The sequence below is a fragment of the Sapajus apella genome, unplaced genomic scaffold (assembly GCF_009761245.1).
Source record: "Sapajus apella isolate SASKATOON/1434 unplaced genomic scaffold, GSC_monkey_1.0 scaffold95, whole genome shotgun sequence".
In the NCBI taxonomy this organism is placed as follows: domain Eukaryota; kingdom Metazoa; phylum Chordata; class Mammalia; order Primates; family Cebidae; genus Sapajus; species Sapajus apella.
In genome coordinates this window covers 7,512,680-7,524,867 of record NW_022437035.1, presented here as the reverse complement: position 1 = coordinate 7,524,867, position 12,188 = coordinate 7,512,680, and the positions used below count along the sequence as shown (strand labels likewise).

At 47.9% G+C, this 12,188-nt stretch overlaps 2 protein-coding genes across 8 annotated transcripts in view; one reads left to right on the top strand and one right to left on the bottom strand.

Moving 5' to 3' along the window:
• The window catches only part of PIK3IP1 (phosphoinositide-3-kinase interacting protein 1), a 28,677-nt gene that overhangs the window by 11,020 nt on the left and 5,469 nt on the right, over positions 1-12,188 (top strand). The window contains exon 5 of one of the 3 annotated variants that reach the window (XM_032256596.1): positions 1,722-3,413. The exons of 1 other annotated variant lie outside the window; for it this stretch is intronic. In XM_032256596.1, the coding sequence (XP_032112487.1) occupies positions 1,722-1,735 (14 nt within the window). In that variant the 3' untranslated portion in view covers positions 1,736-3,413. Of the gene's footprint in view, positions 1-1,721; positions 3,414-12,188 lie in introns of those variants that run through there. One more of the 3 variants, XM_032256594.1, reaches the window with a different exon arrangement.
• Positions 4,351-12,188, bottom strand: part of LIMK2 (LIM domain kinase 2) — a 68,346-nt gene continuing 60,508 nt past the window's right edge. For 3 of the 5 annotated variants that reach the window (XM_032256578.1, XM_032256581.1, XM_032256580.1), the window contains 4 exons: positions 11,685-11,862; positions 10,886-10,941; positions 8,782-8,939; positions 4,351-6,750 (listed from right to left, as the gene is read on the bottom strand). In XM_032256578.1, coding sequence (XP_032112469.1) covers positions 6,606-6,750; positions 8,782-8,939; positions 10,886-10,941; positions 11,685-11,862 — 537 coding nt within the window. In that variant the 3' untranslated portion in view covers positions 4,351-6,605. The remainder of the gene's footprint in view (positions 6,751-8,781; positions 8,940-10,885; positions 10,942-11,684; positions 11,863-12,188) is intronic. The other 2 variants (XM_032256579.1, XM_032256577.1) reach the window with 1 other exon arrangement.

The window sequence follows — 12,188 nt, the reverse complement described above, 5'->3', positions numbered from 1 at the left end:
GCCTCAGCCTCCTGAGTAGCTGGGATTACAGGCACGCGCCACCATGCTCAGCTAATTTTTTGTATTTTTAGTAGAGACAGGGTTTTACCATGTTGACCAGGATGGTCTTGATCTCTTGACCTCGTGATCCACCCACCTCGGCCTCCCAAAGTGCTGGGATTACAGGCTTGAGCCACCGCGCCCGGCCCTCATTATCATATTTTGAGGCAGATATTATCTCCATTTCACACATGAGGAAACCAGAGAGGTTGTTTTGCCAAGAATTACGCAGCTAAGGCTGAGCTGGTACTAGAATACAGGTAAGGAGAACTGGAGAGTTTAAAGACAGTTCTGAGACACCTGTGCAACTCTTCCTCCGCTATACTCTTCCCTCCCCCACTCTTTTGTCCCACTATTCTTCCCCAGTCTCTAGAAGTCATTGTATTGAACATCTGATGGATGTGTAATCCATCTGATCTCATCCATGTCCCTGAGGAGGTCGGAAGCAGGCCCCTGTGTTGTTTCAGTCATCCATCAACTGCTTCTTCTGGGAAGAACCTGTTCCCTCTTAATAGCTGAACCCATGTCTAGTCTAGTTGCTGGTTTTGGAGGATGCCAACTTGGGTCCTGGGTGCTGGTTCTGGTGTGCAATGTGCTGGATACTCATCAAGCCCTCTAGTCAGCACTAGGGGTGACCTGGTCCAGTGGAAAGGGTCCTACATGTACAGACAGAAGACTGGGTTTGAGTCCCTGCTCCACTATTGTTTGTGGGGTGAATTTGGTCAGGTCAGAACTTCTGAGAGCATCAGCCAGAGAGGTGGATTTGAACCCACCACATCCTTGGAGAGTTCCTTAACTTCTCCAGGCCAGTGAATAAGCCCTAATTCTTAGGGTTGAGCTGAGAATGATGTGGGATAAGGTATATAAAGTCCTTAGCATGGAATAAGCACTCCACATGTAACATGGAGTTATACCGTGGTGTGACTGGGTCAGTGAGCACCATGAGAATTCAAAGGTATGTGAAATCTCTGAGAGATTTGATGATTACTGTCTCATTGTTTCCCATCGACCTAAGCTGTCCTCAGTCCTTTTTGCCCCCTGCATGGGTTAGAGACAGTCCATTTCCAGCATGGACTCACATCTTCTGGGACTTAGGATAAGAAGGCAGTCTCACAGCTGGATGATCACGTCAGTTTTCTGGACAAATTTATGGGTTAAGTCAAAAGTTCAGATATTTCTCTGGGTCTCTGGGAGCCCTGGGTTGAAAGAATAAAACTGTGTCTTGCTTTAAGAGTCTCTATCTGGCCAGATGCAGTGGCTCACACCTGTAATCCCAATACTTTGGGAGGTAGGAGGACCACTTGAGCCCAGTAGTTTGAGACCAGCATAGGCAACATGTTGAGACACTGTCTCAACCACAAAAAAAAAAAAAAAAAAAAAAAAAAAAAGGCTCTATCCCCTACTTTTTCATTGAGCTCTGGTGAAGCTACGTGAAGTCCATATTGCTGTCACCCTGTTTTCCAGATGGAGAACCTGAGACCAGAGGGGCAGGAGCTTCCTGTTGTTTAAGGCAGTCTGGCAGAATGAATATCCTAGTATCCTGGAACTGAGTTTGACTCCTGGCTCAGCCACTGATTTGTTGTGACTATGGCAAGCTGCTGCTCCTGCTAGGCCTCAGGGATGCTATCTAATAAGCAAAGCTATGCAGGAGGCATAGGCTGAATGTTTTTCTTTCTTGCCAGGGGGAAGGACTTGAAAGAACAGCATGATCAGAAAGTGTGTGAGAGGGAGATGCAGCGAATCACCCTGCCTTTGTCTGCCTTCACCAACCCCACCTGTGAGATTGTGGATGAGAAGACTGTCGTGGTCCACACCAGCCAGACTCCACTTGACCCTCAGGAGGGCAGCACCCCCCTTATGAGCCAGGCTGGCACTCCTGGGGCCTGAGCCCCCTCAGTGGGCATGAGCCCATGCAGACACTGATGCAGGACAGCCCACCCTCCTACAGCTGGGAGGATCTACCACTTTGCGTTCTGGTTAAAACCCTACCATTCCCCCCCTTTTTTGGTGAATCCTAATAAGTGACAGAAGGAGGTAGTGCTGTGGGCTGAGGGTAAGGCTGGGCAGGGTCCTAACAGTGCTCCTTCTCCATCCCTTGGAGCAGGATTTTGCCTGTGGATGGAGGCAGTGGCAGCTCCCACAGTGGTGCTGCTGATAAGGGCTTCCAAACATTGCCTGCACCCCTGGAACTGAACCAGGGATAGACAGGGAGCTCCCCCAGGCTCCTCTGTGCTTTACTAAGATGGTCATAATCTCCACCATGGGCTTTAGTGGCATACACTGTTATTCATGGTTAAGGTAAAGCAGGTCGAGATGACATCAAAAAAATAGAGTTTTTAAAATATTTGGGATGGAACTCCATACTGACCTCTGAGAGCCTGGAAATGAGTTTGTACAGAAGTCAGAACTTCAGGTTGAGAATGAGATCTAGGTTTTGGGCTGCTGGTATGCTCCAGCTTGCTGGCAGTGATGTGCCTTGACAACCATGGGCCAGGCCTGGGCCCAGGGACTCTTACTGTTTCATAAGGAAAGGAAGGGAAGAATTGCACTGAGCATTCCACTTAGGAAGAGGGCAGAGAAGGATCTGCTCCTACCTTGGGCCACAGGAGTAGAGGCAGACCTGGGGTGCCCCAGTTTCTCTTCAGGGATGGACAGTGGTGACCTGTCTTCATTTCGCACAGGCAAGAAAGTAGTCAGCTAACCTATGGGAATTATACTGTGGGGACTTGGGAGCTGCTTCAAAGAGGTTAACGTGGAAACTAAGCTCAGAGGCAAGGTAATAAAGCACTTCCGGGATTGCTCCTGAAATGGGCCTGATTTAGCAGGTGGTCCTGTGGGCCCCCAGGCCAGCACCTTCCTGTAGGGCAATGGGGCTAGGGTCACAGCCCCTAACTTATAAAGCAATCAACCATTAGAAAGGGTTCATTAAGGCTTTTGGACATAGGGCCCCAGAGAGGAAAAAGTGACTTGCCCAAGGTTGTAGAGCAAGCTACTGGCATGGCCAGGGCCCAGCTTCCTGAGTGCAACATTTCTCCACTGCACTGTGCTAGCAGCTCAGCAGGGCCTCTGAGCCCTGATGTCACACTCAGAGGCCTTGGCATGTCCTAGCCATAGAGCTTCCTTCCCAGAGCCCTTCCACTGCCCCGGGGGGGAAGAGGGAGGTTAGTGGGGCTTTCTGTGGAGCCATCTGCTTTGGGGATCTAGACCTTAGGGGGTCTCTTGGTATTAATGATGCTGGAGAAGAGAATATTACTGGTTTCTACTTTTCTATAAAGGCATTTCTCTATATACATGTTTTATATACCTCATTCTGACACCTGCATATAGTGTGGGAAATTGCTCTGCATTTGACTTAATAAAAAAAAAAAAAAGACTCCACGTTACCAAGTTTTTGAGGGGTAACAGGAATATGCCCTGTAAGTTGAGATGCTTTGGGTTACCTTGTCAACACCTGTGTGGCAAGCTCTGGGACTTTTCGTCATTCATCCTGGCCCTGTTACTGGAGGGTGGCAATTGCAGCCTGTGTCTGGATTTTTTTTTTTTTTTCTTTTTTTTTTTTTGAGATGGAGTCTCACTCTTGTTGCCCAGGCTGGAGTGGAATGGCACTATCTCAGCTTACTGCAACCTCCACCCCCTGGGTTCAAGTGATTCTCCTGCTTCAGCCTTCCAAGTAGCTGGGATTACAGGCATGTGCCACCACACCGTGCGAATTTTTGTATTTTAGTAGAGATGGGGTTTTACCATGTTGGTCAGGCTGGTCTCAAACTCTGACCTCAGGTGATCCACCCACCATGGCCTCCCAAAGTGCTGAGATTACAGGCTTGAACCACTGTACCCGGCTTCTGTGTCTGGTTTATTATCATCAGGAATCTTTCAGGTTGAAGCTGCAAGAAAGACAGGTGTGCAGGTGTCCCAATAAGGTGGTTGGTCATTGCAAAGCATCTGCCTTTCAGCACTGTTTCCAAGGTGGAGGTAGTTAAAATGAATGTCCAGACAGCCCTTGTCAAAGGTTGGAGTGCAGCAGGGGCGGGGGATGGGTGATGGGGGTGGTGCTGCAGCAGCCAAAGTGGGAATAACTACAGAGGAGGAAGGGTCACTGGGCTGCCTCAGCCGTGAGCTGAGGAAGTTCCCTGCAAGGTGACTCCTATGGCTCCAGAATGAAAGATATCAGTAGGAGTGTTTCCTGGACTATTAGCAAGGGATTTCAGCCACAGGTTCTCAGCCTCAGGAATACCCAGAAGACCTCTGCCCATGCCCAGACATTGCTCTGTGGTTCTGCCAGCAAAGTGTACTCCAGATCATTTTTTTTCAGGAACCAGATCCTGTCCTAAAGTTGGATTCTTCAAGCTTTGAGAGTGCCTGGGAGAAATCACCTTCGGGTTTACGGATTTATATTGTGCCCAAGGTCCCACTAACCAGATAGCATTTTCCTTCCCAATGGTCACTCCTTAACAACATCCCCAACATGCAAAAGAAAGAAGAAACAGGTTTTCTCTCAAGCACTTGTAGGAAAACACAAGGGATGGGTTGACTTGCATTCACTTCTCTCCATTACAAAGGTGGCACCGAGCACTGAGGAAAGCAAGCCAGGATACCCAGGCTATAGAAATATTCCTATATTAGAGGATGAAAGGGTAGGGCTCCTAAGGAATGACTCAGCTGGCATGTGAGAGCCAGGCCAGGAAAAGATCATAGTCACACGTGCTGCAAGGAAGGGGCTGGCTCAGGTGGGATATGTACATATTCCCTAGAGCAGATTGGTGTCTACTTAAGGTAAGGGTTTTAGACTTGGGTGCATGAAAACCCTCCGTTATGGGGAGCTTGTGTGGGCTAGGCCACAAGGTGGCTAGCAAACCCTCTACATTTGTGTCCCTGAGCCAGTCATGTTTTCACTCTCCATACTGCCAGTTATGTTAGCTGCTTAATTTATTTAGTCTGATCAATGGCCCAGTTCAGGCCCACCACTCCCATACTTGCTGGGGACGCCGGGACACAGCCCACCACACAGTGCTAAACTGTGCTGCTGCTGAGAGTCCAAGGCGCAGCCCTACAGCAAGCTTGCAAACTTCACACATAAGTACAGTCTACATAACAAGTAAACTCTGACCAGAGATGATATCTGTTCCCACAACTCATCAGGTCTATGTACAATATTCACATACCACCCAAAAGATATAACAAGATAATATTAACAGCAACCACTCTATCAATTCCTCCTGCTCCAAATACAACCACCACACATTGCACTAATACCCCAAACCCATTCCCAATTTATTAAATATGGTGCAAGCTCACAGACACTTAGGAAGAGGCAAATCTAGTTGTGCTGAAAAGTTCCTAGAGCTCTGGGAGCCAAGATGGAGGGTAGCCCCAGGCTTTCCAGTACCTTCAGATGTGGCTCAGGAGGATGCTGCCAGAAGCCAATGAGCTAGGAGAGCAAACAAGGGAGGTAGAAGTCATATGGCCCAGCTCAGGGAGCTGTCTCTCTCAGCATCTTAGCTTTAGGACTCTGCCACCATCTTTTCCCAGCCCAAGCTGCTGCCTAAACCAGGCATGTTGAAGGGTGAGCAATGGTTGCCACGAGGCCAAGACCAAGAGATTGCTGAGACTCCCATTCCCCTGTCTCAGACTCTAGGCCTGTGACAAGCCACGCTATCCTCCAGAACCCATCTAGCTTTAGGCAAAATGTCTTAGGCATCTGACTAAGGAGCCCACCAGAGTATGAGTAACAGAAACCAGCATCTGGGCTTTCTAGAGGGCAGGGCCTCTTTCTAGCCCCCCAGCCTCTTCCTGTGCTTGTAAGTGACTGTTTTTTGCAGATGGAAAGGATGTTGTTCATAAGCTCTCAGCCAGTCTCCAGTAGTAAGTTTGAAAACATGAGGTGGAGGCTTCCCCTCACATTGATGTGGTCCCTGGGCTGGCTAGAGCCAGTAAGAAGGTGAACAGAAACCAGCCCTTTCTCTAACTCCTGGCCTGTTCCACCACATATTAAGGGATTCCTCAAAACCTACTCCCTCAACCTTGCTCCAGGAAGGGTAGGATCTGGAGTGGAAGTGGGGAGCATCACTGTGTTTTTCACATCCTTCGAGTACCTCCTGGCCACCAGTCTCTTTTGTCCACACTCCCACTTGAAGTCTTCCTGCACCCAGCTGGACTAGCAACTTCAGAGTTCACAGGGAGGTTCACCCTGGGATCCTGCCAAGCAGGTCCAGGCCACGCTGATTAGTGTAAGCAAGAGGCTCCCATAATTCACTCCCAGAGAGTTCCTGGGTGGATCTGAGTAACAGATGTCCCCTGGCTCAAAGGCCAGGTTTTTTGTTGTTCTTCACAGCTTTCAGGCAAGTATTGGATTTACAGACGGTAACCAGGCCTCAAAACCTGTGGAGATACATTTCCCAGGTGCTGCGCCCACTTGCCTCCTGGGGAGGTAGTAGGAATGGCTTGTTCTGCTTCTAAACAGGCCACCAATCCACAGGAAGCCCGGAGGGCCCTGCTCAGAGCAGGGATGGGGCACAGAGGGGCAATGCTGGTTGTGGAACACCCCCCTGCAGGGGGCTGGGCCAGGGCTAGGGGGGTGAGTCCCGGGTCAGGCCGTACTGCATGCTCACAGTGTGGTCCAACTCCTCCAGCTCTGCAGGCAGCGGGATGCCCAGCTCCCCCAGGTACAGAGAGAGGGCCTCAAAGGAGTCCTCCAGTTTCGAGAATGGTGGTCTAGAAGGAAAAGAGGTAAATCAGAGGCAGGTGCAATATGGGCAGGGCCACGGGGTGGGTGGGAGGAATCTAGGCTTAGCTACTTCCTGGTTGTATGACCTCAGACAAACTTCACCTAGCAGTGCCTCTGTGAGAAATGGTCATAATATAATGTTACTACTACCTCACATATTTGCTATAAAGATTAGATAACACCATGAGAAGGCTGGCCTAGCTGGAGTAAGTACTAAAACAAAAAAATAAGAGAAAAAGGCCCCTCCCATGTCTTAGATAAAATGTAATTACCAAAGGTGGAACTGGAAACCCCAAGCTCCTAGTGCCACGGAAATGGCTTGGCTGCCCTGGGAGCCTAAGACAGCTCAGTCCTACTCGTCTTCCTCCAAGTTTATGCCTAAATGTCATGTTACCTCAGTGAGGCCTGCTCTGATGATCATATTTAAAATTGCAACTTGTACCCTAAATAATCATCTTTACTTGGCTTCACTCTTTTTTCCATAGCATTTGCCACCTTCTAATATTCAATACAGTTTACTTATTGTATCTCCTGTATGATATAGTAGATACCATGCTAGAATATATGTTCTATGAGGGTAGGTACCTTTATTTAGTTCACTGCTATAACCGAAGAGCTTAGAACAGTGCCTAGCACATAGTAGGCACTCAATACTGTGTGTGTATATATATATATATATATGTTTTTTTTTAACAAATTAAAGATAGATATTTAGAATGACTGGCAAGGGGTATTAGAAAACACAATTTCTCCTCAAGCTCATACACTGGTGTTACTGAAGGACTGTAGTCCTTGGCCTATAAAGGAAGAAGGTATAGATTCTCCAACCTGAGGACCGCTGGAAATCATTTTTAAATAAAGATTATGTGCCAACTGGTTATCCTGGGAGAGTGGAGTTAGGGGTGAGGAGAATGTTGAGCGGTATATTGGTTAAGGGAGATTATAGAAGACATATTTCCTATGCTATATATCTTGGTAATGTTTGAACTTGTTTTTAAAAGGAACATGATTTTTGATGGCAGGAAAAAAAACCACAAAAATTCTAGTTTTTTAACCAGAAACTTGAAAAAACCTAGGGTAACTCTGTAATATTGAAATTATCACCTGAGAAGAATAAAGATAATTTTTTTTTTCTCATATGCAAGATACATTCAGAATAAAGGTAATTTTGAAAATACTTCTTTAAAGGGGAAATTAGCTAAATGCATAAAACTGCTCACTGTAGTTAATACCTATTGTAAAAGAGAAACTGGAAAAACCTGAACATCTACATTACAATATGTTCAGTTTCTCAATAGAATTTCATGTTGTCAACAAAAATGATAAACAGAAAGACTGGGTAGTAACAAGGGAAATGCAGGGCAAAATACAGAACTAGTTACTATTAAAAAAAAGTATATGTATAGATACGGACAGGAATATGGAAAGATGAATACACTTATTGTGAGCAAATAGTTTGGGTGAATTTTCTTCTTTTAAACTTTTTCATTGTTTTGCGATGGAGCCTTGCTTTGTCACCAGGCTGGAGTGAAGTGGCACAATCTCAGCTCACTGCAACCTCCACCGCCTGGGTTCAAGTGATTCCCCTGCCTCAGCCTCCCGAGTAGCTGGGACTACATGTGCACACCACCATGCCTGGCTAATTTTTTTTGTATTTTAGTAGAGTCAGGGTTTCACCATGTTGGCCAGGATGGTCTTGATCTCCTAGCCTCATGAGCCACTCACCTTGGCCTCCCAAAGTGCTGGAATTACAGATGTGAGCCACCGCGCTCCAGCCTAAACTTTCTTTTAATGGCTGTGGCTCTGTATCCTATCCAGCTTACTTGATGCTATGTCTTTACTTCTCTCTCCTCCAACCTGTACATACAAGTTGTCAGGTAGCTTCAGGGGTTGACAGCCACATTCTTGACCTCCAGGCTTCTCTCACCCCTGTGCTTGGGAAGGGCTCAGGGATGGCCTAAGGCTGAGGCAAACATCCCAGCACCCTGTAAGCTGTGAGAAAGAGGCAGGATACCAACCTGCTCTCAGGCTCTAGTCTGCAGCAGATGGCGGCCAGCGGGAAGAAGGCTGGGGGACAATCTGTAGGAACAAACTTCTCCCAGAAAAGCTTCACATTGAGGCCAAAGTCCAGTGTTCGGGGAAGGCAGTCAGGATCTGCATACACCTGCCCAATAATCTGTAGGGTGAGAAGACAGCTGTTTACGAAGGACGACAGAGGCCACAGATACATGGCAAGGGAAAAGTATGCTGGTATGTGGACAGGAAGAATGGGCAGAAGAGGGGCTGGCACAAACATAGGTTAGAGAGCTCTCCCCATCACCAATCATCTCTCCAAATCTTGCTAATCCAGATCTGTCTTGACTGACAGGTTACTGAAGAGGACTGAGAAGGGACCTCACTATAGAAGCCAAGTGTCCCAAATTGGCATCTGGAGGCTAGCAGCTTCCATTCATCCCACTCTGCCCTGCCTGTGTCTCCTTGTGGCTGTGTGTCTCCCAGAGTTAAGGTTCTGTGAGGTGCTGAGTCTGATTCATGTCTGAAACCCTTTGGCACCAGCCTAGTGCTTTGTACACAGATGTTCAATTAACATCTATTAAAGAAAACAGTTTTTAAAAAACCTGGCCGGGCGCGGTGGCTCAAGCCTGTAATCCCAGCACTTTGGGAGGCCGAGGCGGGTGGATCACAAGGTCAAGAGATCAAGACCATCCTGGTCAACATGGTGAAACCCTGTCTCTACTAAAAATACAAAACATTAGCTGGGCATGGTGGCGCGTGCCTGTAATCCCAGCTACTCAGGAGGCTGAGGCAGAAGAATTGCCTGAACCCAGGAGGCGGAGGTTGCGGTGAGCCGAGATCGTGCCATTGCACTCCAGCCTGGGTAGCATGAGTGAAACTCCGTCTCAAAAAAAAAAAAAAAAAAAAAAAAAACCCTTCCCTCATGGCCAGGCTGTGGCTCATGCCTGTAATCCCAGCACTTTGGCAGGCTGAGGCGGGTGGATCACCTGAGGTAGGAGTTCGAGACCAGCCTGGCCAACATGGCAAAACCCCATCTCTACTACAAATACAAAAATTAGCTGGGCACGGTGGTGCGCACCTATAGTCCTAGCTACTTGGGAGGCTGAGACAGGAGAATTGCTTCAGCCAGGGAGGTGGAGGTTGCAGTGAGCTACAATCACACCACTACACTCCAGCCTGGGTGACAGAGTGAGACTCCATCTCAAAAACAGAAAAACTTCCTTCATTATTCTAACCATTCCTTGTCTCTCCTCTCCTCTACCACTCACAACTTTGTAGGGATTACAGAAGGCTTTGAATGTGTGTATGTTTGAGTCTTTGAGATATATTGAACTATGCTGTCACCTGACTAAGCTCCTAAAGATAGGAATCTTTCCAAGATTCCTCACTCTGTCCACGTGAACCTAGCACAGGGCTGGTACTTCCTAGAGTGGCTACTTCTACTTGAAGGGAACTGAGAAGGGTTACATTTGGCCCAAGCGCTAGAAAGTCAAATGAACAGTCTCTTGCCTTTCCTGCTGTAATTCTGAGTCTCACCTGCCCCTTATTGACCATGTATAAGCCACTGCCCTCTTCTGAGCCTCAGTTTCCTCAACTGAAAAAAAAAAACCTGACTGGGTGCAGTGGCTCACGCCTGTAATTCCAACACCTTGGGAGGCCGAGGTGGGTGGATTACCTGAGGTCAGGAGTTCAAGACCAGCCTGGTTAACATGGTGAAACCCCATCTCTACTAAAACCACAAAAATTAGCTGGGCATGGTAGTGTATGCCTGTAATCCCAGCTACTTGGGAGGCTGAGGCAGGAGAATTGATTAAACCCAGAAGGTGGAGGCTGCAGTGAGCCCAGATCGTGCCATTGCACTCTAGCTTGGGCAATGAAGCGAGACACTATCTTAAAAACAAACAAACAAAACCTGCCGAGTCCTTCTCTTAGGACCCATGAAACACAAATGTGGCAAAGATGTGCAGATGCATTATAAACCATAAAATCCTATACCCATGTTGATTTTAGTCAAGCTCTAGTCATCCTTAGAAGAAGCCCAGTTCTGAAGGAGGGCAGAGCTGCTAGGCCTGCTGCCTCGGGCATGGCCTTGGTGCCAGAGCTCACCTCGCAGAGAACGATCCCAAAGGAGAAGATATCCACCGTCTCATCATAGCTCTTTCCTTGGGGAACACAGGAGAGCAGGCTGTTAAGTTTACATCCCTTACCTGCTCTGTACTGGGTCTAGGGTCAATCTAAGTTACAGCCAAGAACCAGGGCTAGAATAGTTTCTGTAGGGATGCCCCACAGGCTGTCCTGGGCAGACACCACCTGAAAATAGTCCTTCCTCAGCCCTAGGTAACCTGCCTTGGAGAGCCCTTATAACACAACACTGTCTGGGATAAAACTGCATGGTTAAGTGGAAAAGAACCGGACTAGGGTTCATCCAGGCTCTGCCATTAGCTAGCTGTGTGCTCCTAAGTCAATCCACTGAACTTCTCTGGGGCCTCAGACTCCAAAATGGGTTGTATCAGACCATTTCTGCCTCATAACCCTCATTTCAAAAATCCCAACCAGCATCTCTGCCTGGTTTGAGCATTATCCAACAGAGGGCACCACACTTCATTTCTCAGCATGGAGAGAGAAGGCTAAAGCTGGGACAACGGCCTGAGTTCTCAGTGACCCCTGAGGCACAAATGCTACAGTCAGACCTCGCTCTATCCCCAGGATGGGACACTGATCAGTTCCCAGCCCCCTGAGCTCAGGGAGCTAATTTGTAAGGCCCCTCCTGGCAAGGGAAAAATATTCTCAGCTCTAGATATCTGATCCTATACTTCACAGGCCTCCCCTAGAGTTCCCAGGGCTCTGATTCAAGGGCAGCCTCTGTCTTCCTCTGTAGTGTCTGCTCCAGAGCTTCAGGACTCACCATTCAGCATCTCAGGGGCCATCCAGTAGGGGTTTCCCACCACTGTGTAGCGCTTCTTGCGGTCATTCTTGCGCAAGGTGCGTTTCTTGGTGGTGGCCTTCTCCACAGGGGGCCTTTTCCTCTCTTCCACTATGAGCCGTGACAGCCCAAAGTCTGCCACCACCACAGTCTTGTCCTGGTAGGATAAAGGCCAGGTCAGGACTTTATGGGGATGTTCTCAAACCTGGCCCTGGGGAGGAGGCATAGGCAAGAGAAGCCACTGAGAAGGGGAGAAGAGGTGCATAGCAAGGGAGAATCGGAGCAGAAATCTCTATCAAATAGACACACTCAGGCTGGGTGCGGTGGCTTACGCCTCTAATCTCAGCACTTTGGGAGGCCGAGGAGGGTGAATCAACTGAAGTCAGGAGTTCGAGACCAGCCTGGCCATCATGGTCAAACCCTGTCTAATAAAAATACCAAAAAAAAAAAAAAAAAAAAAAAAAAAAAAAAAAAAAAAAAAAAAAA